Genomic DNA, 27,818 nt, shown 5'->3' on the forward strand with positions numbered 1-27,818 from the left:
AGTCTGTCATGGTGGAGAAGGCATGGCAACAGGAGCATGAGGCAGTTGGTCACATGGTGTCTGCAGTCAAGAAGCAGAGAGTGAATGCTGGTGCTCAGCTCACTTTCTCCAACCCCCTCCCCCATCCCCTGATTTTATGTAGTATGTGACTTCATTCTACAGGATGGTCTTCCCTCCCTTGGTTAAACCTCTCTGGAAACTCCCTCACAGACCTGTCTAGAGGTCTGTCTCCTAGGTGATTCTAAACCCAGTTAGGTTGGCAATGCAGATGAGGTATCTAACATGATTTTGTGATCTGGGAGCCCCCAACTCTGCCCCTTCATGCCTTTCCCCCCACTGGCTCAGTTCCAGTCATGCTGGCCTTGTCTCTTTTCCTCTAGCACATTAAATGTTCCCCTCTGTGGTGGTTTGAATGAGAATGTCCCCCATAGGCCCCAAGTATTTGAGCATTTTGTCCCCAGTTGATGGCACTGTTTTGGGAGATCTTAGAAGGTATGGCCATGCTGGAGGAAGCATGTCACTGGGGGCAGGCTTACAGAATTCTTAGGCCTTGCCAGATCTCCAGTCATTCTCTGCCTCCTGTGCCTGCTTGAAGATGTGAGCACTTAGCTTCTGCTCCTACTAGAGCCACCCCTGCCGCCATTCCTCCCCACCGTGATGGACTCTTACCCCTTTGGGACCTTAAGCTAAATAAACTCTTTTATAAGTTCCCTTGGTCATGGTGTTTCTATCACAGCAACAGGAAAAGTAACAAATACACCCTCTTAGGCCTCTGCTGTTCCTCTATCTGAAACAGCCCACCCAGACCTTCTCGTCCCTCAGTTTTGCTTTGTAGGAAGGCTTTTCTCCAACCATCTGTGGATAGTGTGAGCCCACTCCTACCCTTCTGTTTTCTCATAGCACATTAAGCAATCTGATGTGCATTTTTCTTTTTCTTTTCCTGTTTCCCTTAGGGTCAAAGCCCGAGCTAGAATGTTCTTTGAGAGCCAGGGTTTTGTTCTGTTCTCTGGTATTAGCCTGGCACATAGTAGATATTGGGTAAATATTTGTTAAATGAATAAATGAGCTCGTGTGACTGTGGAGATCCTTAGTACTTACAGAGGAGTATTTTGAGGCCTCTAAATGATTTTCCCATGCATATCTCATGTGATCAGTTTGTTTACTTATAAATGAGATTAAATCTGGTTCTAATGATATTTAAAATGTGTTGATGGGGCTGGAGAAATGGCTCAGGGGTTGGGAGTACTGGCTGCTCTTGCAGAGGACCTGGGTTCAGTTCCTGGCACCCACATGGCAGCCAATAGCCGTCTGTAACTCTAGTTACACACTAGAGATCTGACACCCTCTTCTGGCCTCCATGGGCATTGCATGCACATGGTGCACTAACATAATTGCAGGCAAAATACTCATACACATAAAATATTAAAAGATAGTGTGTTGACTTCCTTGATAATACACAAACAGGTTTTCTTGGAAGAACTCAACAACAGAAGTTAAGATTTATCTTCCATCTCATTTTATTTGCTAGTTATATGGGAACAGAGCTCAGGCTTGGAGGATATTCTTTTTATTGTTAGTTCCATAGAACTACCCCTTGGGAACTTCAATGATTGCTGTTTATTATTACTACAGTTTTGTTAGTAAGCTGGAAGCTTATACAAAACAGAGGTCTGTGAAGCATTTCCTTTGCTCTTTGGTGAGTAAGGAGCTGTGGCATCACACGGGAAGCCCTGTGCCCCGCACTGATGCTGCCTCCTGGAGTTGCTGCACAGCAGCGATGATGAATATAAAATTCAGCTTGTTTCTCTTCATGGGATCTGCTGTTTACTTACTTCCTGTGGTCCAAGTGGTATGGGAGGACTCCACAGGCTCCCCTTGCCTTGTGCTTGGATCATCAGGTCTTTTTGGCTACTGGATGTCATTTTTTTATTAGCACAGCTGTGCGTAGTTGTTCCTAATTTGGTTCTGCTTCATCCACCCCCTTGGCTGTCTTTCCCAGCTGTTTCATTTAGTCTACTGTCGAATTTCACGTCACTGCCAACAGTGTTGTATTCTGAGAGCAAAGGCATCTGTGTTTGCATCAGGCACGTGACACATCCTCTTGTCAGCTGAGTCACTATCCTGTTGGCTGTTGATACTGGCTGATTATCAGAATGCAGATGGTATCTGTCACTGACTATTTGATCCTAACAGTGTGCAAATGTGGTAACCGGTTATGGTTCTGGGCTCCACAGAGAGGGTGCATGTAAGACACTGATTTGTGGGGAGATGGAGGCAGAAATTTGAATCTAATTCTACTTTGTATAGATGACCTGGTCTAGCTCACAGGGAAGACCTGGTTCTTAAATTCCATCTGTCCAAGGCAGTGCCTTGAGCACATAACAGTTGGGAACCACCTAGCTGATGATTTCATAGTAATGTTCTATAATTCTGCATCAAGCAGAGATGCAACCAGAAAAAGACCTGATTAGAATCTCTCTTCCCTGGCTTTGTGGTCCCCTTTTAGGACCTGACTAGGAAGAGTGTGAGGACTTTAAAATACAGCAGTTAAAAGTAGCTAGAAAGGGTAACACCTTTATTGTTAACCAAAGAAGGCTCTCTCCAAGGCCTCTTGTCAGCAATTTGTGCTTTTTTTTTTTTTTTAAAGCAGACAGGATTTAGCCCAGGCTAGCCTGAAACTCCATATGTAACCAAGAATGACCTTGAACTTCTGATAGTTCTGCCTCTACCTCCTTGGTGTTGGTAGCTGCAACTGAACTACATCCCCAGCCCTAAGCTTTGTTTTATATATAGTTCATCAAGTTTATTTATCCCATGTATACTTATAAGGTAGCATTATTAGATACCTGAAATATTATATATTTTTATTCTTCTTTGTTTGTTTGTGGGGGGGGAGCTGGTCACATGAATACCATGGTGCACATATGGGGATCAGAGGATAACTTGTGTGGATCAGTTCTCTCCTTCCATGTGGGTCCCAAGGATGGAATTCTGGTCATCCATCAGGCTTAGCTGCAAGCACCTTTACCAAGTCAACTCACTGGTCCTATATTTTTATTATTTAGAGGCTAGAATCTATCAACTTTTAACCTTTTTTCATGTCCAGTTTATTTTTAAAAATTGAGACAGTCTCATGTATCCCACACTGGCCTAGAACTTTGATATGTAGCCAAGGATGACCTTGGTCCTGGTCCTCCTGCCTCTGCCTCTAAGTGCTAGGATGATAGGTATGTCCTACCAGGCAACTGACCTGGTTTGTTAATCTTTTATCTCAGAGTTGATTTTCTGCTTTCTATTCTAGCTTATTTCCTCCAATCCTCTGGCTAAGAGAAGTCCTGTTTCAGCCGAGGCAAGAGAATTACTGTGAGTTTGAGGCCACTCTGAACTACAGAGTAAGACTCTGTCTCCAAAAGAAAAAAGTTCACTTAAAAAGTTTTAAATTATTTTTATGTATATGAGTGTATTGTCTGCATGTATGTTAAAAGGCACCTGTGTCGTGCAGTGCCTTCCAAAGTCAGAAGAAAACATCAAATTTCCCTGGAACTGGGGTTATGGGTGGTTGTTAACTGCCATGTAGGTGCTGGGACTCAAACCCAGGTCCTCTGCAAAAGCAGCCAGTGCTCTTAACTGCTGAGCCATCTCTCCAGCCCAAATTTTTCTTTTTTTAAGACTTGGTGTGGTGACAGAGGCACTTGGTGTGGAGGCAGAGGCAGGGGAATCTCTGAGTTCAAGACTAGCCTGGTCCACATGGCAAGTTTCAGGTTAGTTGGGACTTTATAGTGAGACCCTATCTCAAAGAAAAGAAAAAAATTTCTTAGAAAATTGTTTACATTTTTCCTTTGATCCATTGGTGAGACCTTAAAGACTCAGATTCCTACAGTGAATGGTTAGTAGGGCAGGTGCCTGGACTCTCTGGTCTCCATGTGCCGTGCCCCCCCCCCTCTTTTTTTCAACGGGCACACCAGGAAGATGGTTCAGAAAACAGGACTTCTCAACAGGAATCTCAGAGCGAGGAGAATGTGTCTCTGGGGCAGTGCAAAAACTTCACAGTTAGGCGAGGTTGTGAGTGGCTCCAAAGGGCTGGGAGGGAAACTTGGTTTTTAGCCTAAGAAGCCTAATTCACACAGACGGCTTCCCCTGGAGTAAATGAGGCCCTTTCCAGATCTGTGGTGCTTCAAGCTGGTATTTCAAGTATGTCCATATGCATGTAAACGAGTTGCTCCGAGACAATCTGATTATGCAGTAGTTACTTTGAGACTAGCGCCCCAGTGGAATGGAAACTTCATTTTGAGTCTAATATTAGACCTTGCTTTGGAAAATTCCTTTTAAATGATCACAAGCTGGGAATAGCAAAAGAATTTAACTTTCGACAGACAGCATTTACCAAGAATTTTTAACTGCTTATGTTGGGTCCTTGGGAAGACAGATGTGAGAAGCCTACCGGCCATAGTTGACTAGACCAGAGTTGACTTGACCTGCTGCAGGATTTACATCTGTGGCTGACAAGTACCCCCTCACCCCCACCCTCTCTTTGGCTCAAAATACTTTCATTTTTTGAGTGTGAACATGCTAGGGATGAAAATTGTTAGGACACCTAATTGTCTAACAATTCAGATTTCCAGACTTGCAAACAGGGACCCAAGGCAGGACTGCTGGGTACAGAAGGGCCAGCAGATCCGAAACCACTTGTAAGCACTGAGAGCTTGAGCCCACTGAGAATGTTTGAAGTTTGGCTGGCAGGTTGAGTTTAAGTGAACTTACCAAATTACAGTGTTACCTACTTAACCTTACTTGGAAAGTACTCCAACTCCCATGCCCTATCATTTTCAAAATAATATAAATATGATGAACTGATTATGAAGTTTTCGTGTCATCTGTATGTGAACTTCATTTATGGATCTATTTTAGGTACCTTGATTTGGGAAAAATCAATAGTGATGCTTGAGAGATGTATTTTTCCTATTAAGAGTTTTTTTTTTTTTTTTGAAATTGAAATGTGCCTTTTAATCACTGGGTATGTTTAATATAGTTTCACTTTTTTTCTTTCCAGTTAAGCTGGTAATATGTTGTTGGTGCTTTAGACTTGGAGAAATGTGTTAATATAATAAAGGGTTGCCCCTTACTGATCACCCAGTGGCTCCTGGGAACTGCCTCTGCTGGTTGCCAACCCTATGCTGGGGCAGTTACCACAAGCTTGGTTTTAAAGATAAGGAGGATGAAGCTTGGAAATGTTCCTGATTGCTCCTGGTTATCAGCTATTGATGCTAAGGAGTGGTAGTTGCTGGAGTTCAAATCCTAGACTGTTGAACTTGAGAGCTCGTGTCCTCCCCTTCCTCTGTACCTGTCTCCCAAAGCAGCAGTTCTTGTCCTAGAGTTCTTTTAATTCACCAGATTTTGTAGCTCCTTTAAATTCACAGAAATTATTGAAGGGATCATCAAAATGACTCAGCAGGTAAAGGCACTTACTGTAAAAGCCTGATGACCTGAGGTCAATTCCCAGAACCCACCTAAGTGGAAGGAGAAACACAACTCCACAAGTTTTCTTCTGACCTCCACATGTGTTTGGTGGCTTTTGCACCCCACACATCAAACACACAATAATGATAAATAATTTTTAAAATGTAAATTATCAGTTCATTTTAAAGGACGGTAATAAATCCATTGCATATTAATGTAAATATCATTTTTAAAAATTTTATTATTTTTTATTTTATGTGTATGCATGTATTTCCTGCATGTAGGTAAGTGCACCCATGTTGTGCAATGCCCGAGGAGGTCAGTAGAGGCTGTCGGATCCCTTGGGACTGGAGTTAATGGTCAGTTGTTAGCTGCCATGTGGGTGCTAGGATTCAAACCTGGGTCTTTTGCAAGAACAGTCAGTGTTCTTAACCATTGAGCCATCTCTCCAGCCCCCATAAATAACATTTTTATCAAGAATAACTATATTTTCCAAAACAGAAAAATAGGAGGAATGTCAGTGTTTACCTTTTAACATATCTGTTACCTAGCTGAATACAAGGTAGCTGATTCTCATTTCTCCTGTGTTCACGCTGTGCAGTATGGTATTTACTTGAGTATATGAAGAAAATTTGGCCTTACATGGATATATATTTGGAAAAGAGAGACATACCTTTAAAAATTTTAACATTTGAGCCAGGCATGGTGGCATGTACTTTTCATACCAGCACTAGGGAGGCAGAGGCAGGTGGCTCTCTGTGAGATTGAGGCCAACCTGGTTTACACAGTGGGTTTTAGGCCAGTTGGGGCTACAGGGAGACCCTGTCTCAAAAAACCAAAGTGAAAAAAAATTAACATTTATTTTGTATATGTGCAAGGGCATACGAGTGTGCATGCCATAGTGCATGTATGGAGGGCAGAGGACAACTTGTGAGAGTCAGTGCTCTCGTTCCACTATATGGGTCCTGTGGATCAAACCCAGGTCATCGGGCTTGGCAGCAGCAAGTGCCTTTTCCCATTGAGCCATCTCCCCGGCCCAGGAAGACATATTTTAAAAGTCCTGATGTAACTGTGGATATTTACCAATATTTGATACTACACCAAAACACTCTAAGTAGAGGTTTCTTTTTTTCTTTTTCTTTTTTTTTAATTCTTGGGGCGTGTATGTGTGTATTGTGCATATGTTATATGCACTTGTTAGTATTTATGTGTGTGTGTTTGTGAAGGCCAGAGGTAGACATTGGGTCTCTTTCCTCAATCATTTTTCAATTTTATTTTTGAGACAGGGTCTCACTGAACCTGCAGTTCAGCAATTCAGCTAGGCTAGCTGACTGTCTCTGTGCTCCCACCCCAACGCTGAGGTTGCAGGCGTGTCAACCATGCTTGACTTTCAACATGGCTTCTGGGGACCCAAACTCCAGTCAGTCCTCAGGCTTATGTGGCTGGCACTTTACTGACCGAGTCATCTCCCTAGTCCAGTAGAGATTTCTTGATGTTTTGGTTGTAAGCCTGAGCCTTTAATGGCTGAGCCAGCTCTCCAGCACCAACAGAGGTTTCTTATAAGTTAAGTACACTCTATGGACCCTCAGATCCCACCAGTGGACTTAGGCCACTCTCTCCAATTAACACTTTTTCATCTGACTTTTACAGAAGAGTTCTGAAGAATATATGTACATATTCTCCTGTCCTAATAATGTAAGTAGATGCACCCGACTGGAGGAGGAAGAACTGGATTGTTTCTCTCTCTCCCTTGGGGTCGGGTTAGACTTAGTGACTGGCAGGAGATTTGAGCAGTATTTCTCAAGATGGTCAGAGTCATGAAAAATGTAGGTTGAGCAGTTGTCACAGACCACAGGAGACTGGGGAGACCTGACAGCTAAATTGTGCGCTGCTCAGATTAGATAATGATGCAGGAAAGTCTTATTTTGAGAATAACTAGTAATGCATTGATGCCAATTCCTTAGTTTGACTGTTGTATCATGGTAATACAAGGTGTCACAATGGGGAAACTGGGCAGAGTCTCTAGGAATGCTCTGTACTATATTTGTGATTCTTCTGTTAGTCTAAAATTGTTCCCTCTTTGGTTTTGGTTTGTTTGAATTTTATTTAAAATTTGTGTGTGGGGGGAGGCAAGGGGGTACATGGGTGTATACACGTATCATGTTGCACATGTGGAGGTCAGTGGCAGTCAGAGGACAACTTTGGTGAATTGGTCCTCTCCTTCCACTGTAGGGTCTGAGGATTGAACACAGGTAGTTAGGTCTGTGTGTCTAGCACCTTTACCCACTGAGCTATCTCACCAGCTTTTGGATTAGTTGATTTTTGAAACAAGGTCTCACTCTGTGGCCCTGGCTGGCCAGGTATGCTATCTGCCCCTGCCCTCATCTAGCTCTTAATGTTTATTTCTAACAGTCCACTGTTCTGCCTTTGCGTGGCGCTTATGTTCATTTATCCACCTGTGATTTTTATATCTCATTACCATAGTCAGCTGAAAAATATTGGTTCACTGAATTTTACAAATCTTCAAAAGGTTGATACAACAGATTATTCAGTATTTTAAAGGCTGTTTTCATTAATGTCAGTACCCATCTCACCAAAGAAATTTTACTGAGGTTCTGGAAAGATGGTCAGTGGTTAAAGTACTTGCTGCATAAGTATGAAAACGTGTTTGGATCCCCAGCACCCACATGACAAGCTTGGCATGGCAGCACATGCCTGAAATCCCAGCCCTTGGAGGCAGAGACAGAAAGATCCCAAGAGCTGACTGACCAGCAGTCTAGCCAGTTAGTGAACTTCAGGTTTAGTGAGAGACCTTGTCTCAACTGAGGTAGAGGGGCTGGAGAGATGGCTCAGCTGCTCTTGCAGAGACCCGGGTTCATTTTCCAGCACCCACATGGCAGCTTACAACTGTCCATAACTCCAGTTCTAAGGGATCTGATGCCCTCTTCTGACTTCTGCAGGCATTGCACAACACAGATGCTCTTACACACATGCAAGGAATACACTCATATACATAAAATAAAAATAAAATTAAAAAAAGCTAAGGTAGAAAACATCAATGAGGGAGACATGAAATATTTACCTCTGGTCTCCAAAGGCACACGCATGGGTATGTACACACACACGCGCGCGCACACACACACACACACACACACACACACACACACACTTTAGAAAGAAGCTATCAAGCTCATGATGATAGATAAGAGTTTCCCAGAATTGTAATTTTCTATTGAAATCCTAATTTTTATCATTGGTATCAAATGCTACCCATGATTTTCCTTGTTCATTTTGTTCATTTTCTTGAAAATGATTGCCAGGTATACATGTCTAAATAACTATGATGTGACTGGTTATTCTATCAAGTAAAAATGATCAATGAAATCAGCTTGGGCTGGGGGTGTGCTCAGTGTAAAGTACTCCCCTGTGAGGTCCTGGGTTTCAGCCCTAGCAACACAAAAAGTAAAGTATTTAGTCCAGCTCTTAACTCAGGCACCTAAGTGCCTTCTTCTCAAAACAACTATTATACTTCACAATACATTATTGTCCATCTCGTGTTTTCAAGTGGAGTGTTAAAAGGTACCTACAGAGGGTGAAGACTAATGGAGTTAACTACTTGTACTGCTTTATCAAGGACATTCTTAGAGACTGAACTCTCCCCTCTTCTGTGAGTGTGTGGTGAATAGTGATGAGCACTGCTTGTTCCCGGGACATCATTCTGGGACAAGTTCAGTGTCTTCACACTGTGGATGGTAAGGACCAGCAAAGTGGAACAGGCCAATAACATTTTAATATTTTGGGGGAAATGGTTTGGCCACACTGAACTCAGTGCGTCTTGGACCTCCCAGAGTTCTCTCTCTGAGAGAATTTCTGTACTCAAGTTAAGTGATGGTTTCCTTTAGGAAACCGAACTGTATGTGGAAGATGGGGCTTCTCCATTTTCCTCCTTTTAAGGGCTTGGGAAACTTTGTCCATTCCTTTGTGGTATTACCACACCATTTAAAATACTAAAATCTAGACTTTAATAACCCAGTAGCAAATTTTGCTGCAGATACACATATACCCCAAAATTCTGCTAGGGACTATGGTGATAGCTCCATTAGTAAAGAGCTTTGTTGCATAAGCATGAGGATCCGAGTTTGGATCCCTGCCATCTACATAAAAAACTAGACGGGGATGGAGAGATGGCTCAGCGGTTAAGAGCACTGACCTGGGTTTGATTCCAAGTACCCACCCACATGGCGGCTACAAACCGTTCTTAACTCCAGGTCCAGAGGAATCCAAAGCCCTCTTCTGACCTCCGCAGCACTGCATGACATGGGTGCACTCACATACATGCAGGCAATACACTTATACATATAAAATAAAAATAATAAATAAAATAAAAAAAAAACTAGGCATGAGGACTGGAGAGATGCCACATATGAGGACCAGGCTGCAGGTCATCAAAACTGATATAAAAGCTGGGCAGACATGGTGACCACATGTAATCCTAACACTTGGGAAGCAGAAGAAGGATCTCTGGGAAAGCTGCCCAGCTAGACTAGCCAGATTCTGTGAGTTCTGCATTTAGGGAGAGACCCTGCCTCAGTAGATAAAGTGGAAGGTGATAAAGAAAGACACTCAACTCCAACTTTAGGTCTCTATAGACACACATGCATGTCCCCATATATATCACACATACATACACATGCTGAGAACAAGAGAGAGAGAACACCAGGCACAGCAGTATATGCCTTTAATCCCAGCATTGAGAAGCAGGAGGATCCCTGGGGCTCACTGGCCAGTCTAGTGAATCAGTGCTCCATGTTCAATGAGAGACCCTGTCTCAAAACTTAAGGTGGAGAATAATTGAGGAAGACAGCTGATGGTGTCATGTGGCCTACACACACACACACACACACACACACACACACACACACACACGCAGTTTGGCACTGGGCTGGTGGTGTGGTATGGTGGCAGAGAACTGAACTGGTACAAACTGGCCACTGTGTTTACAGGACATGAAAGGAGTCAGAGAACCCAGGAACCAACCTTTTAAACTTGTTTTCTTTTCTTTAAGGTAAATCTCACCTGGCCATTGTGCAGCGGGTAAACAATGAGGGCGAAGGGGACCCATTTTATGAAGTTCTGGGCATTGTCACCTTAGAAGACGTGATTGAAGAAATCATCAAATCTGAGATCCTAGATGAAACAGACTTATACAGTGAGTCACAGTGTCTGATTGTGATTTTCTCAAACCTTTCCTGCCATTTGTGAGTCATCTGACCCTTCACCCCTGTGTTGGGCCCATCTGTTTGTAATTACACATGATATGCAGGCTTCCTGCAGCCTCTTACAGAGGTGGAAGAAGAGACAGATTTGGTGACATCAGGCAGCTGTGTTCTCTTTAACAGCCAGCTTCTCCTGGTGGTGAATCTACATTGAAACAGGAAATTCTGCTCATGGTTTTCAGACATATTTTACATCCTTCTTTGCTAAATTCATGTTATACAGCTAGACAAAGTGTTTTCAAGTTTATTCTTACATTTATAATCCACATATTTAACAAGGGGATCTGTTTCATTAAATTGATGGATGACAGCTGATTAAATTTCCTTGTTCCAGCATTCATGGTTCAGGCAGATGAGCTGAGCAGCCATAGTTGACTGGGACAGTGATGGCGGGTAGGACATAGGAAGAGGGATTCAGCAAGAATGCAGTTGTGGGCGGAGGGTTGGGGGAGATGGCTCAGTTGGTAAAGTGCTTGCTGTACAGGCATGAAGACCCAAGTTCAGATCCTAAGAACCCACATAAAAAGCCAGAGATGGTGGTGTGTGCCTATAATTCCAGTGCTTGGGGGCGGAGACATGAAGAGAATAATGGGAAGTGGGCAGTTTCTTTAGCCAACCTGCGAGCTTCAGGGTCAATGAGACCCTGTCTCAAAAATGAATGAATGAATGAATGAATGAATGAATAAATAAATAAGGTGGACAATAATGGAGAAAGACACTCAACACTGAGTTCTGGTCTCCACACATGCATGTACACATGCATGCACATACACATATACATATACACACAGAGAATATAGTTTTCTAATTATCTGTGTGTCTACCTCCTTTTGAGGGGCAGACAGGCACAGAGAGTATCTTGGATCAATCAAGGGGAGGCAAGTATCTGTACTTCCTTTCCTCAGACACGAACGTGGCCCCTAAGTGTGGGACCTATAGCCTGTCTCATTACAGAATACAACTAACTGGCTTACCTGACCAGTAAGCTTCAGCCTTCATCCACAGCCCCACTATTATCGTATAAGTCTTTCAAAAGCTAATAATGCCAAGGAGGGCCCAAGGGTCTTGGGAGTGGGCAGAGAACAAGCACCCGGGTGCTGTATATCCTCTTAGCTTTGAAACAGAACTCAAAGGGGAACTTGGACTGTCCCAATGCTCTGGGTCATTCAGGGCAAAGCTTGCCTTGCTCAAAAAGAGAGTGACTTTAGTCTTTCTACAACAGAACCTTACACATTTTAAAATGACTAAGGTCTTCTAGAACCCAAGAGAAAAGCTTTAAATCGCTAATAATTATCTTTGAAAAATGGGTACTTGCCTGCCTTACATGTCTATGGTGGTTTTTTTTTTTTTTACTTTTTAAAAAATTATATTTTTATTTTATGTGTATTCATGTATTGCCTGCACTATGTATGTAAGTGCACTCATGTCATACAATGCCCACAGAGATCAGAAGAGGCTGTCGGATCCCCTGGGACTAGAATTTATGGATAGTTGTTGAATTGGAGTTATAGACAGTTGTTAGCTGCCATGTGGGTGCTGGGATTTGAACCTGGGTCTTCTGCAAGAACAACCAGTGTTCTTAACCGCTGAGCCATCTCTCCAGCTCCATGCCTGTGGTGTTCTTTAAGACACTTGTCCCCATGTCTGTTTTGTACTTTTGACAGTTTTATTCATTACTGTATCTTTTTGGGGGTGTACATGTACAGCAGTGCATGTGTGGAGGTCAGAGGACAATTTTGTGGGGTCAGTTCTCTGCCTTTTCATGGGTTCTGGGGACTGAACTCAGGTTCATTAGGCTGAGCCATCTACTGGCCCTCTTCACCTTCTTCACAAACCATTGTTTAATACTGAATACAGCTTTGGACATTTGTGTTTTCCCTGGTGTAGCAGCTGCCTTGGAAAGACAGTTTAAATGTTCAAAAGATCTTCTGTACTTGGGTTTTATAGAAATGCTACTAAACTCTTAAGCCTTGGGGGCTTACGTCATAGAGCATTGCTTCCTGACCTGACTGGCTGGTGCACAATGCTGAACTTGTGGTTTCAGGGAAATTCTTGATGTAGATAGGAGGTCGGCCATGATGACAGCTGGTTGCCAGTAGAAATTTTTCAAATCTTATATTGATTTTCACTATCTGATTTTTCCAAAAGAAATTGAGGTAGAAGAAAAGCTTAAGACACATTTGTGGAAAGCCTGGTAATCATTTTGTTTTACCCTGGATAGGAAATAATTCACAGAGTCTTGGGGGCAAAAAAAGAATTGGGGGCCTTGTCTTTTTGTTCTTTTTTACTTTTTTTTGAGGGGGTGGTGTGGTATTATTTGAGACAGGGTTTCACTATGTAGCCCAGGCTGGCTTTGAATCTGTAATCTTCCTTAGCCTTCAAGTGCTGGGATTATAGGCGTATACCACTGTACCCAGCTGGGGTCTCATCAAGTCAGGTTTTTCTTTATTACTACTTTATTCAGGAAAATAGTTGAAAAGTGACTTTGCAGGAGAGTCCTTCTAGATGAGGAGTTAGCAAACCATAGCACATGAGTGTCTGCCGCTTAACTCATATGGCCTACAAGGCAAGAATGGTTTCCTGTGTTTTTCTAATGACTGAGAAAAAAATCAACAAAATGCTATTTTGTGACAGGTAGAAGTTAAATGAAAATTCAGATTTCCATTTCCATAAAGCATAGCTGTGCTTCTTAATTAAAACCGCTACTTTTGCTGAGCATGGACATACTGCAACAAAAGCCATGGAGCCCGTGTAGCCTATTTTCTTTCTGGCCCTTTCCAGAGGGCCACCAGTGTTACCTCCATGTTTGCCTGTCCCTGAACACCTCTTCATCTTGTTAGGAATAAAGCAGGCAGAGAGATTCAAGCCATATTCCTGGAGTGCAGTCTTGTTCATTTCTTGAAGGATCCTGTTTGTTTGTTCTTTCAGCTGAGGTTGTGGGCCTTTAGAAGACAGGGACAATTTCACTGGAGTGTGGTTACATTCATTGTAGGTACACTTCAGGCCACACCTTCAGCTGCTGTGTGGGCCTGTCCAGGGCTTTGTCCTGCCTGCCCAGTCCAGTCTCGCATGGGCTCTCTAAAGCCTCCCCATGAGCTCTTTCCAGGTTCCCTGCTGTGACTGTGGACCCAGGGTGTCTTTGCTGTCTGCCTTTACTGTCTGATGGTTCCAGGAGACCTTTCTCTGTGAGGAATCACTGGTCCCTGGAGGAAGCCTAGAGCCTTTCAAACAGTGGATTTTGTCCCTTTCATCCATAAAGAGTCCTGATTGTGTTTTTCTTTTCTCACCCCCTCCCCCAGCTGATAACAGAACGAAAAAGAAAGTGGCCCATCGTGAAAGAAAGCAAGATTTTTCTGCCTTTAAGCAGACAGACAGCGAGATGAAGGTTAAAATATCACCACAGCTTCTCCTGGCCATGCACCGTTTCCTAGCAACAGGCAAGTGTGCTTATCACAGTGTGAGATCGCCGAGCCTTCCTCAACACCACTGACTGGGAGGGTTGGGGGTGGAGGCTGGGAAATGGGGTGACAAGTAATGCCACTTTGTGTTTTTGTTTTTTTTTTTTTTTTTTTTTTTTTTTTTTTTTTTTTTTTTTTAAAAAAAAAAAAAAAAAAAGAGGACGATAAATCTTTCACTGTGATATATCAAAATAAAGACAGCGAGATGAAGGTTAAAATATCACCACAGCTTCTCCTGGCCATGCACCGTTTCCTAGCAACAGGCAAGTGTGCTTATCACAGTGTGAGATCGCCGAGCCTTCCTCAACACCACTGACTGGGAGGGTTGGGGGTGGAGGCTGGGAAATGGGGTGACAAGTAATGCCACTTTGTGTTTTTGTTTTTTTTTTTTTGTTTTGTTCTGTTTTGTTTTGTTCTCTTTAAATTCTCTCCTCTCCTGTGTTCAGTGTCGGCATGAACCCTCTGAGACATTTACCAGGGGTGGACCAGTAACTTAAAATTGGTCTGAAGGTAAGGATGAATGTTAGTGCCACACTGCATGTGTATGGGAGGCCAGGTCATCTACTTCCAGCTAAGCCCACGGGCGAGCCAGCTGGCGGAGTAGGCTGACAGTGCAAACCAGACACCACTTCATTTGATTGGACAGTTGAGTAATTCTCTCTTCAGCTTGCCTTGGAAGAACAGTTGGACACCAGTGGTAATGCAGGTGCTATGTATGACTCACAAAGAAGAAAAACAGACAGGCAGAATTAAATCCTTCTCTTTTATGGTTTGATGAAATGAGAGATTCTAAGACTTGGGCATGAATTTCTTGGTGGCTGTTCAAATCAGATTAACCTGGGCCCCACTCAGAGGCAAGTGTTCACATTATTAAAGCCACCAGTTCAGCCAGCACTGACCACTCCCAACAGGTCAAGGTTGAAAAGGACCCGAGACTGACTAACCCTCTCACATCCCCAGTGGCCCTCTAGGTGAAGGGTGAGAAAAAAGTTTGAAATTACCCAGAGGCTTGTGGAAGACGTCTGTTTTCAAGATGGGCAAGCCAGTAGCTTTCAGCTGCATGCAGTGTATTTATATAAGAGTATACTGAAAAGATGGTCAACAGCAGCACATGATGGATGTTCCCTATGCTGTCAGATACATCGGAATGCTCACTATTAACATTTATGACATGGGAAAGTGTCCATGACTTACTGTATAGTAGGAAAGTCCAGGATATCAAAATATATGTATGTTAAGTCCACAGTTATGGTTCTGTGTGTACACATGCACACGTGTACAGAGGCACACATGCCTAGGCAAAGCACTGGAAAGAAATACTCACCAAATTGCTCTAAATGGTTATCCAAGCAGTTGGCTTACAGATCATTTTTATTTCATTTTTCTGTGTTTTCCAAATTGCCTGCAGTGTACTGTCTTACTGTGAAAGTCACAGACATGAATACTGAATTTATAGCTTTCATCTATAGCATCTAATTAAGAAAATAAAAAATTAAACAATATCTGTTATAATTCTTTTCTTAATTCTGCTAATACTGTTGCTCATCATTGAAGAACCACACATTAAAACTCAGTGTTATCCTACTCTGCCTCTGAGAAGTCATGAAGTCCACTTGTACAATAGCACCCTTGAGTCAGTACTTTTGATTTTTGGTCATTTTAAGTGAAGTGACTATTTTTGTCAATGCTGACCAACATTCCTTTTTTTTTTTTTTTGTTGGCGAGTTGGAGTGCATGTTGATGTGTGCACGGCCTTGCTTCTATTCTGAATCTCTCCCTCGGTGGTCCCTGGAATCTCTCAGGAGAGTGGCGTGGGAGAGTGAGAGGTGGAGCCCAGGTCTATGTACCAGTACTAACCCACCCTCAGTGCTTCCCAACCTTGGCTTCCTCCCTTAGCTGTTGGTGGATAGTCAGACTGTTGTGACTTGTGTTGGAGGGCATCCTGGCTCTCAAGGAGACTGCTGCTGATTGGTTTTCATCTCCATCAATCAGAAACATAGGGCACTCATATGAGACAGAAACCAGTGACAGGTTGAAAAAGAAAAATTTAAAAGGACCAGATATGAGCATTCCACCTTTTCTGATTTCTCCCAGGTAATCTGACCCCAGTGGATCACCAAATGGAAGTCTTGTTCATCCATGTTCTATCACTCTGATGCCAAGTATTCTTACAGTCTGAGCACCGTGATTGCTAGCATGATCTTTTCCCTCCGTTTGAAGTGTAATGTCAAGTTGTGTTTATATCTATAGAAGTAGAAGCATTTAGCCCATCCCAGATGTCAGAGAAGATCCTTCTAAGGCTGCTAAAGCACCCCAATGTCATCCAGGAACTGAAGTTTGATGAGAAGAACAAGAAAGCCCCCGAGTACTACCTCTACCAGCGAAACAGACCTGTAGACTACTTCGTTCTCATTCTGCAGGTCAGGAATCACTCCACTCTTGTTTGCTCTCACTGAGTGCCCATCCTCTGTGCTCTGAGGAGGCCTGATGTAGGTGATGGGTGTCAAGGTTTACCTACTTAACTTTCTGTATGTAGATTCATAAGGGGAGACTTTGATCTCTGTTTGCATAGCTTTGTTAATGATTATAATATGAGGCAGTGCCATTGAATCAATCTCCAATACCGAAAGACTCTTTGTGAATTGCTGGGGTGCTACATCAAGTGGAGAATGATGAACTCGATTGTGTGTCATTTTTGAAGCTTTGCTAACGGGCCCATCTCTGTCCAAATCTTGGTGGGTATTTGGAATTTATTGTCATGGGTTCCTTGGGTTCTCTTTATATTGTCTTTTCTTTTGTTTATCCCTCATTAGGCCTTGGTCTTATAGAATGATCGAGACATGTCTTAGGATCTCTTCTATTAACATCGTGAAAACAATTCGTTTATTATTGTTTTTATTGCTGGTTACTAACTAGACTCTTCTTTGGCAAGGAATTGGTATTTGACAGTCTCCTGAAATAGTGGTAACTAATAGTGACTAAGGGTAACAACCCTATACAGGTTGAGAAAGCCATTGTCCCCAGGCCTCTCTGAGGGATTAAGCATTTGAGCTGGGATTCTGCAGTCACGCTTGACAGGCACTGCCCTTGGCTATACTGAGAAAAAAACCAAGTTTGTGAATGTTTTGTACCTCTTCAGTAACAAGTCAGTTTTTCAGGAAGTCTGGGCTGATTTTAATACAAAAATGCTAGCTGCCTATGCTGCCTCCTATTTCTTAGTTGCTTCCTGGATGAACTGGAAGAATCATCAGAAGAGTGGAATTAGTATTGGTAGGCCCTAAAATCTAACAAGTCTCCAGTTATGTGAATGGATTAAGAAATTTTATTTTATTTTATTTTATTTTTTTGTCTTTTTTGAGACAGGGTCTCCCTGTAGCCCCAGGTGGTCTGGAACTCACTATGTAGACCAGGCTGGCCTTGAACTGAATTCACAGATCCACCTGCCTCTGCCTCCCAAGTGCTGGGATTAAAGGCGTGAGCTACCACGCCCAGCAAGAAAATTTTTAAATTTTATTTATTTTAATTTTATGTGTATGAGTGTATTGCCTGCATGTAGGTAGGTGAACCCATGTCATGCAGGGCCTGCAGATGTCAGAAGAGGGCGTTGGAGCCCCTGGAACTAGAGTTACAGACAATTATTATCCACTATGTGGGTGCTGGGAATGGAATCTGGTTCCTCTACAAGAGCAGATAGTGCTCTTAACCACTGAACCATCTCTCCAGCCCTGAGAAAGTTGTTCTTATTTGAAAATAACTTTTTTCAGATGTGTAGGTGTCAGGAACTCTGGCACATGTGTAGTCGTGTGAGACCCTTGGCTGGCATCTGGGAAGACCCGTGGAATCACTGTCCACAGCCCATTTTCTTATAGGCTGTCTTAGAAATGTCTGTCTCCAGGCTTACTAATCCAGTACTATGATTCTTCTATTAACTTCAGTTATTAGTCTGTTGTTTTGCTTTTTCTCTGAAAATGTATCAGCTCAAAACTCTGAGGGCACTATTGAGAGTTTATGTATTGCAATGAGGAGTCAAAAGCATCCATGTTTCTCTTGAATGTGACTGTTCCTTAAGCCTAGTGAGACTCCAAATGACATTAAAGACTTGGCTTAGGAAAATTTTGAGGATTGATATTGTGAATTTCAGAGGTAACAGAAGAAACCATGGGACTTTCGATTGTCTTTTTATATATTGGTGCTTATTTAGCTGTAATTTATTAGCACAGGTACATAAGAAAGCCATGGTCTTTTTTTTTTTTTTGTTTTTGTTTTTGATTTTTCCATTTAGAATGATGTTGGTTCTGGGTTTGTTGTATATAGCTTTAATTATGCTGAGGTATGTTCCCTCCAGTGCAATTCCCTTTAGGACTTTTATGTGCATCCATATCATGCAATGCCCACAGAGGACAGAAGAGGCTGTCGGATCCCCTGGAACTGGAGTTTTGGACAGTTGTAACTACCATGTGGGTGCTGGAATTTGAACCTGGGTCTTCTGCAAGAACAGCCAGTGTTCTTACCCACTAAGCCATCTTTCCAGCCCCTTTTTTGTCCATTTTTGAGGCATCTCCCTGTAGCCCCAGCTGTCCTAGAACTCACTAGGTAGACCAGGCTGGCCTCAAACTCACAGAGATCCACCTGCCTCTGATTCCCGAGTGCTGGGATTAAAGGCATGCACCACCACACCTGGCCCAACTCAATTTTATTAAGGCTTATTTTTTTATTTATGTGTATGTGTGTGGCATTTTTTTGGCCTTTTTGAGAATATTTGTTATTATGTATGTGTATGTGAACAATGGGGGTGGGGTATACATGCCACAGTAGTCAAAGGAAAACTTTGTGGAGTCAGTTCTCTCCTACCTTACAGTTATTCTCTGAATTGAGACCAAAAGCTATACATCTTCAAATAATTGTATAGAGGGGCTTGGGATGTGGCTCAGGTGACAGAATGCCTGCCTAGCATTGTCAAGGCACAGGATTCACAGCAACACATAAGCCAGGAATGGTGGCACATATCTGTAATCTCAACAATTGGGAGGTGGAAGCAGGATGCTCAGAAGTTCAAGGTCATTCTTAGCTACCCAGCAAGTTGAAGGCCAGGTAGACTACTTGAGACTAAATAACAGCCAGATAAATATCTTATGGAAAAGGGACATTATAATCCCTTTCCATTTATAAAATAAGTCTTTGAATACATTTTTGAAGTCATTTATGCCCATCTACCTGTGCTAAATACCTCTGCATATTAGGTGTTTATATAATGTGACATATGTGTTGACCTGTTGTCGCAGGGTTTTATAAGCAGTATGTGTAGTAGATATGTAGATGAACAAGCCTTTGGGGGTAAATTATAGACTTTGGCAAAAGTCTTGTACTTGCAAACTAGCCAATTACCCGAGGTACCCAGAGAATAAAAATGAAACACCATGCCACCCTCAGTCAATCTGGCATAGCTGTCATCTTTTGCTAAATACATTCTACCCTAAAATGCTGCCACTCCCAATACAATTCATGCCAGGTTACTGAGCATGCTCTCTGCATTTCATGAGCACACGGCCAGAGGAAAGCAGCAATATCTGCCTTCCCTGCCTGCCTGGATGCAGCGAGATACCTTCTCCTGCAACTCTAGAAAAACTCTTAAGTAACTGGAGTTTGGGACAAAAATTCCGTGTAGAAGCACATCTTCTTTTTTTTTTTTTTTTGGTCTTTTTGAGACAGGGTCTCCCCAGTTGGCCTGGAACTCACTACGTAGACCAGGCTGGCCTTGAACTCACAGATTTGTCTGCCTCTGCCTCCCGAGTGCTGGGTTTAAAGGCATGAGCCACCACACCCATCCTGAAGCACATAATTTTTGATAATAATAATAATTATTATTATTTCAATAGGGTCTCATGTACCTCAGGTTAGCTTCAAACTCACTGTGTAGCTGAAAATTACCTTCAACAACTTATTTTTAATTAAAAAAAATTTCATTTTATGTGTATGAATGTTTTACCTGCATGAGTGAACCCATGTCATGTAACAGCCACAGAAACCAGAAGAGGGTGTCAGATCCCCCAGCATTGGAGTTACAGAAGGTTGTGAACTGCCATGTGGGTGCTGGGAACTGAACCCAGATCCTCTGAAAAAGCAGCTAGTACTCTTAACTGCTGAGCCATCTCTCCAGCTCTGATCTTTTTCTTTTTTGAATTTTTTTCATGTGTGTATAGATGCATGTTTTTGCATATGTGGGCTCATGTGCACATGTGTTAGCGCACATGTGGAAGCCTGAGATTGCTGTTAGGAACCATCTTCAATTACTCTTCCACCTTATTCATTGAGGCAAAGCTTCTCAACCAAACCCAGAGCTCACAGATATGGCTATTCTTGCTAGCCAGCTTGCTCTGGGGATCCCCTGTCTCCGACTTCCTTTGCTAGAATTACAAGTGGGCCACCACACCCACCTGACATTTATGTGGGTTTTCTGGGGATCCTAACTCTTGGTCCTCATGGTTGGGTGGCTAATGTTTAACCACTGATCATCTCCCCACCTTACCTTGAACTTTTGATTTTCCTGCCTCCACATCCCTAGTCCTAGGATTATAGGCCTGTGCCAGTACACCTAGTTTATGTGGTGCTGGGGCTTGCACTCAAGGCTTTGTATTAGCATGCATTCTACAAACCGAGCTACATCCCTTGCCCCATTATTTTAATTAAAAAATTTTTTTATCTTATGTGTATTTGTTTTGCCTGCATGTATATAAGTGCACCCATGTGTGTGATGCCTACAGAGGCCAGAAGAGGACATTGCTTCTCCTGGAACTAGAGTTAGAGATGGTTGTTAGCTACCATGAGGATGCTAGGAACCAAACCTGGGTCCTCTGCAAGAGCAGCCAGTGCTCTTAACCACTGAGCCATCTCTCCAACCCCAGTTATTTTAATTTTTAAGTTTAAGTCCAAAATGAAATAAAGTCCAGTGTATTCAAAGCAATACTTTAAGTGAACTTAATTAAAAGAATATTTTATAAGCTACATAATACAAGTATATACTTCCTACTATATGCATAAAAAGAGTGAAAGTTTTGTTTGAAAAAAGTACATCCTTAAAATATATTGATGGATTAATAAATGCAGTAATAAAAGTACATTATCACAGTGAAATCTGTATTGGTTTTGCATGCTTTGAATCACTTAGCAAAATAGGTGTCTAAAAGCAGAAACAGACTGAGATGGCTCTGTAAAGTGCTTGTCTAGCAAGTGTGAGGACCTGAGTTCCATCCCCAGAACCCACTTTAAATGTTGGGCATGGTTTATAATGCCAGTGCTGGGGTAGCAGATACAGGTGGATCCCTGGGACTCTCAGCCAGCTTAGCCTAATCTGTGAGCCCCAGATCAATGAGAGCCCTTGTTTCAAAACAGATGATAGATCCTGAGGAAAAACAGCACCCAAGGTTGTCCTCTAGCTTCCACATGCACACGTGCGCATGCACATCTTCACATATGTGCACTTACATACCCATACATACATGTAAACCAAAAAGTAGAAATGGTTAGGGCATACATTTTATTTATTTATTTATTTAATTTGTGTGTGGAAGTCAGAGGACAACCCAAGGGAGTCTGTTCTGTCCTTCTACCATGTGGGTTCTGGAGATGGGATCAAACTCAAGTCCACAGGTGTGACGCAATGCTTTTAGCTGCTGAGCCGTCTTGCCAGCCCCCAAGTAACAATTTTTATGGAAATGTTTTTTATACCAGCATACCAAGAACAATTATACAATAATTTTAAATTGTATGATTAGTAAAATAAAGATTTAGAATCAAACACAAAAGTCAGAGAAATATACTTTTTGGGAATTTGATTTGGGTTTTGGTTTTTTTGAGGCAGAGTCTTATGTAGCTTAGGTTGGCCTCAGATTTGCTATGTAGCCAAAGATGATCCTGATCAGCTCCTGATCTTCCTGCCTTCACCACCCTAGGCATATAGTACTAGGAATATAGGCAAAAACTACCACACCTGGCTAAGAATAATACTTTTTAAAAATGTGATTCCTAAATCTTTATCACTTGCTGTGTCACAATGTATATTCCAATAAACTTAAAAATTTCATAAACCACCCATGTAGGTCATAATGAAATTAGATATAAAATACACAAGTGATGGGGCTGGGGATGTAACCCAGGTGGTAGAGTGCTTGCCTAGTGTGCATAAAGCCTAGCATTGAACCCCTGCACTGCATAAATGGGTTGTGGTGGTGTACGCCTATAATCTCTGCACTTGGGAGGTGGAGACAAGAGAATCAAAAGTTCAAGATTATCCTCAGCTACACAGTGAATATGAGGCCAGACTGGGTTAATGAGACTATATCTCAAAAAAAAAATTTTAATTCATACTTAAGGTTTATTTTCCAGTTTGAAAAAATGATTGAAAAGAACAGTGAATTTATGTTCTCAGTTGCCAGGAAGGAAACTCACACTGTTCTGCTACGCAAACATGAAGTTTCTCCGCAAGTTTCTCAAGGAAAAAAAATTGTTCCCACTCAGGTGGCGACTTGGAGGCCCAGAACTGGAGCAGAGGGATGCAGGTCTCCCTGAGTAGTTTGAATTTTTATTCTGTACATGTGATACCCACTTAAACATATAATTAAAATTAGAATTAATAGCAAGCTTAAAAAGCCTAAATAGCAGCTGAGTTAAGGAAAAAATATGTGGAAGACCATGAAACATATATAGTATACAAAAATACTATTATTAAATACTAGAAATACTATATTTGCAGCATCTCAAACTTCCAAGAAATTATATTCCTCTAAATATATAAATAAAAAATAGACAAATAATTAACATCTCAAAAGGGCAAAATAACAAATTGAACAAAATAAATTATCATAAAGATAAACTAAAAATGAAAAGACCTTCTAACTCATTAATAAAACCAAACTTTGATTCTTTCAGAATATTAATAAAAGTTAATATTCTCTTGATATTATGCTATAAAAGAGAAAAAATGAAATCCTCTCTTCTCCTTCAAAGCAGCTGAAATAAAAGATTTGTTAGGGGAAAGATTCAAAATTAAGTAACTTATAATTTCATGCTGGTCATAGTAGTACATGCCCATAGTCCCAGTGTTTAGGAGGCAGAGGCAGGAGAATTACTGCAAGTTTTAGGTCAGCCAGGGCTGCGTAGTGAGACTCTTAAAAAGCCCAAATCAAATCAAACAAACCCTCATAACTTCCAGGAGTTTTTTCTTAAGTTGTGTCTTTATAACTTTTACACAAATAAAACAAGATAATGTGATAGTCAAATAGGCAATAGAAGCTTAATCCTAAAACTTGGGAAGATGATGGGCCACTCCTACCTGTTGGCATTGATGTGGAATTTCTAAAGAGGCTGCAGAGAATAATATTCTACCCAAAGATTTACTCACTGGAACTGTGATTGAACTGGTTTATTTTAGAATGAGAGTTAAATTGAGGGACGACAAAAACCAAAATATGCTACATTAATTAGAAAAAGTCTTAATAGCCAGTTATGGTTGCATATGCCTTTAGTCTCAACACTCGGGAGGCAGAGGCAAGCAGATCTGAGTTTAAGGACAGCCTGGTTTATATAGTGAGTTCCAGGCCTGCTGGGGCTACAGGCAGACCCTGTCTCAAAAAAGAAAAAAAAAAAAAAAAGTCTTAATAGGTATAGCAGGCAATTTGCAAAATTAAGCATCTGTGTTCTCTGTCTCTGTATGTGTGTGTTCATGTGGATGTGTGCACATGCGTATGCAGGTACATTGCACATGTGTGCATGTGTGTGCTAAGGTCAGAGGTGGACAGTGTGTGTCTTCCTCAGTCACTCTCCATCTTATTTTTTTGAGGTATAGTCTCTCACTGATTCTGCTAGATTGGCTGGCCAGTGAGGTCCAGGGATCCATCTCTCTCTACCCCCCACTATCCCCACAACCTGCTGGGGTTACAGATACATGCAGATGCACCTGGCTTTTATGTGGGTACTGGAGGTCCAAATTCAGATCTGCAGTCTTGAGTCAAGTACAGATGGTACACCCATCTTAAAGAAAAAAAATTGCTTGGATACCCAGCAGTAACCCCACTTTTGTTGAAAGATGCATTCGTGTTTTCTTCTTTAAGTTTCTTATTGAATTTTTGTGTATTTCATACAGAAAATCATCTTTATGTCCCCTCCGCTTTGGCACCCTCCCATAGCCCCCCACTGGAGTTCATGCATTCTGTCATTTGTGTTAAGGCCTATCATGTAAAGTTAGTGTACCCAGATGTCCCTCATTGCAAGTTCATCTCCTGGGATCCAGCCTAACTAGAGTCCCTCTCTCCCTTTAAGAAAATCAGCTCTTCCTCACCCAGCAGTAATCAGCTGCCAATAATTCTGCGACTAAGATTGGGGCCTGCTATTCGTTTCCACAGTTCTGTGCTGGGTTTTTGTCTGGTTAAGTCTACATGGGTTTTGTGCATCCTGATATCATTGCTGTAGGTTCATATGAGAAGGGTCCCAGATGCCTGTAGGACTATTTCCATGTGGTCATTCACCTCCTCCCTGGTTCTTACACTCTTTCCATCCCCTCTTCCACAATGGTCCCTGAGCCCTGGGTGGGTGGATTTTAATATAGGAGTCCTGTCCAAGGACTGCAGGCTCTAGTCTGTGCATTTTGGTCATTTGTGAGCTTTTGTGCTCTGGCCCTCTGCTGCATGAGGGAGCTTCATTGATGAGAGTTGAAAGATGCATTAGTGTTCTCTTCATCCCTATTCTATGTTCCATGAGGTGTAGAGGCCCACTTTTGTTTTTTTGTTATTTGCTTGCTTGCTTGCTTATTTGAGACAGGATCTGGTTATGCAGCCTGGTGCTCATGTTCTTCCTGCCTCAGTCTCTCAAGTGCTGGGATTCTAGGTGGGCACCACCATGCCTCGCTTTTAGAAAAAAAAATATGCTTTAATATGTGTAAATATAAAAGTACATCCTTTGCTTAGAATCTTTTATTTATAGGACTGAACATGTATCTCAGTTGGTAGAATGGTTGCCTAGCATGTACTCAACCCTGGGTTCAATTCCAGCACTGCATAAAAGTAAGCGATATGGTGCAAGCCTATCATCTCAGCACTTGTTAGATGGAAACAGGAGGATTGAGAGTGTGAGCGCCTTTGCCTTCAGCACACCTGAGCTTCTGGAAGGTTCTGGATGACTGACCTCTCCAGTCCCGTGGCTACATTGAGCCATTCTCAATGTGTGTAGCTGTTATCTGACCACTGGTGTGCATGTCTGAGCTCTTTCTGAGAGGCCCACTGTCTTCCATTCTCTCTAGCTTCTCACTCTGACGTGCACTGGAATCTCTGGGGTCTTGTTAGATGCAGATCCTGATGTGCTTCATTTGTAACCAGCTCCTAACTGGTTGAGCAGTAAGGCTTAGCAACTGTGATTTGATCATGCAACTTGGCACTGGTGTGATTGAACGCACTCAGTTAGTGACATCTGGTGGTGACACTTGTTAGCCGAGGGTCAACCAGATGATTGAATGTGTGTAAAATAATTTTTGGCCACTATTTTCTTTAAGTATATATTTCTACTAAAGTGAACTTAAAGGTGCCTGGCCTCCATATGCAGCCACCACATGGAAAGCCATGTCTAGGAAGCATGAAAGTGACAGTCACACAGGATTAGCATCTTTCAGTGGCATGGCCCCTTTTGCAAGAAATAATCCCATGTTTGTGCCCTTGCCATTCCATTACTCCCTCCCCAACCTTCCTCCCAAGCTGGCCTTGAATTTGCTCCATAGCTGAGGATAACTTTAAACTTCTGATCCTCCTCTTTACACTTCCCAAGTGCTGGGATTCCAGGCATGAACCATTAAACCTGGTTTTGTGTGGTGGTGAGGATCAAACCCAAGGGCTTTGTGCATGCCAGGCAAGTATCCTACAAACTGAGCTGCCTCCCCAACCCTGCTTACTTCCTCTCTGATGTCAAGCCCCACCAGATGCTTTATGATAATGATCTAAAATGCAAAAGCACAGTAAGGACCCAGCCCAAGAGGAGACAGACCAGGGGCTGCTGCCTGGGAGTGGACAGACCAGGGGCTGTTGCCTGGGAGTGGACAGACCAGGGGCTGCTGGCAGATGGCTCCACCTCCATCGGCCACAGTAGCTGCCCAGTGTTATCTGCTCTGTGAGTTATTGTGCCATACTGACTCAGAGCATAAGGTCCCACTTTGAGACCAGAGGTGGCACAGTCTAGCACACATGGGCACTTGGAGACTTAGAAGAAATCAGCTAGTCCTTCATCCAGAGCAAAGTGGGATTCTTACTCAGGAAGCCATCTTTGCTTGGCACTGTTAAAGCTCCTTCCCAGGGCCTTTTTTAAGTTTTATTTAAAAAAAATACTTTAGGGTCTTGGGGGCTAGAGAGATGGCTCAGCAGTTAAGAGCACTGGCTGCTTTTGCAGAGGACCTGGGTTTGATTCTCAGTAACCACATGGTCCTGGGAACCATTCTTAACTCCAGTGCCAGAGAAATCCGATGCCTTTTTCTGACCTCCATGGGCATTGCATAACACGAGTGCACTTAAACACATGCAGGCAATACACTCATACACATAAAAATAATAAAATATTTTAAATAGGATCTTGCTATGCAGTCCTGACTAGCCTAGAACTTGATATGTAGATCAGGTTGGCGTTGAACTTACAGGGGTGTGTCACCATGCCTGGAGTAGGCCTCTTTCCTAATCTGCCAGTTTACGAACAGAAAGCTCTACATTTTCTGGAGCTGCATCATGTCCTGTCCTGATTTTCCTTTTGTAGTATGATATAGTAAATTTAGGAATATTTCCAAAAGTCAAATCACTGCTGTAGCTCCTCCTTGTGTGGAAAAGATGCAATGAGATGACCCTAACTGGTTTTAAGCTATCTCCTTGTAGGGATGGGCCTAATCTCACACTGGTGGGATTTGAAAACCATCTTCTTGGATCTACTGACACAAGATGAATAAAAGATGTTAACTGGATGTTCCCGAACCTTGACTGTTAAAAGGATTCACTCCTGTGGAGAGGGGAGGGTCACAAGGTTGGATAGTTTTAAACTCTTGCAATTGTAGAATCATAGAATGTTAGGACTTTAGGGATCCTTTAATCTGTTGTAGTTTTTTTTTTAATCTGTTACCTTCATATAAATTGGACAGTATTTTTTTCTGCCATTTTTTTTTTTTACTTTGTTTTTGAGATACGGTCTACCTATAGCCCCACCTGGCTTGGAACTTGACATGCAGACCAGGCTGGCCTCCATCTCACAGAGATCCACCTACCCCTGCCTCCCAACTGCTGGTATTAAAGATGTGTGCCACCACACTCGGCTTCTGCCAAATCTTAAACGTTAATTGTCAAACCGATTTTTTTTTGGTTTCTATTTATGTTTAGATATTTATTATTGTCTGTGTGTGTGTCTGCACACACCTGTGTATGTGTGTGCGCATGTGCCATAATGTGTGTGGAGGCCAGAGGACAACCCTTAGGAATCAGTTGTCTCCTTTACCATGTGGGTCTCAAAGATCAAACTCAGGATTCAAATTTGGGTTATCACGCTTGGTGCTGGTCACCTTTACTCACTCACCCAGCCATTTCTCCTGCCTGTTTTTCTTTTCCTTTTTTAAAAA

General features: G+C 42.3%; 1 protein-coding gene across 3 annotated transcripts in view; it reads left to right on the forward strand.

The window, feature by feature from the left end:
- Cnnm2 (cyclin and CBS domain divalent metal cation transport mediator 2) overlaps positions 1-27,818 on the forward strand; it is a 157,442-nt gene that overhangs the window by 106,892 nt on the left and 22,732 nt on the right. For 2 of the 3 annotated variants that reach the window (XM_029569608.1, XM_008845672.3), the window contains exons 2-4: positions 10,523-10,666; positions 14,033-14,170; positions 16,442-16,611. In XM_029569608.1, the coding sequence (XP_029425468.1) occupies positions 10,523-10,666; positions 14,033-14,170; positions 16,442-16,611 (452 nt within the window). Of the gene's footprint in view, positions 1-10,522; positions 10,667-14,032; positions 14,171-14,396; positions 14,455-16,441; positions 16,612-27,818 lie in introns of all 3 variants that reach the window. The other variant, XM_008845671.3, reaches the window with a different exon arrangement.

This window comes from Nannospalax galili, unplaced genomic scaffold, assembly GCF_000622305.1.
Source record: "Nannospalax galili isolate Female #2095 unplaced genomic scaffold, S.galili_v1.0 scaffold161, whole genome shotgun sequence".
In the NCBI taxonomy this organism is placed as follows: Eukaryota; Metazoa; Chordata; class Mammalia; order Rodentia; family Spalacidae; genus Nannospalax; species Nannospalax galili.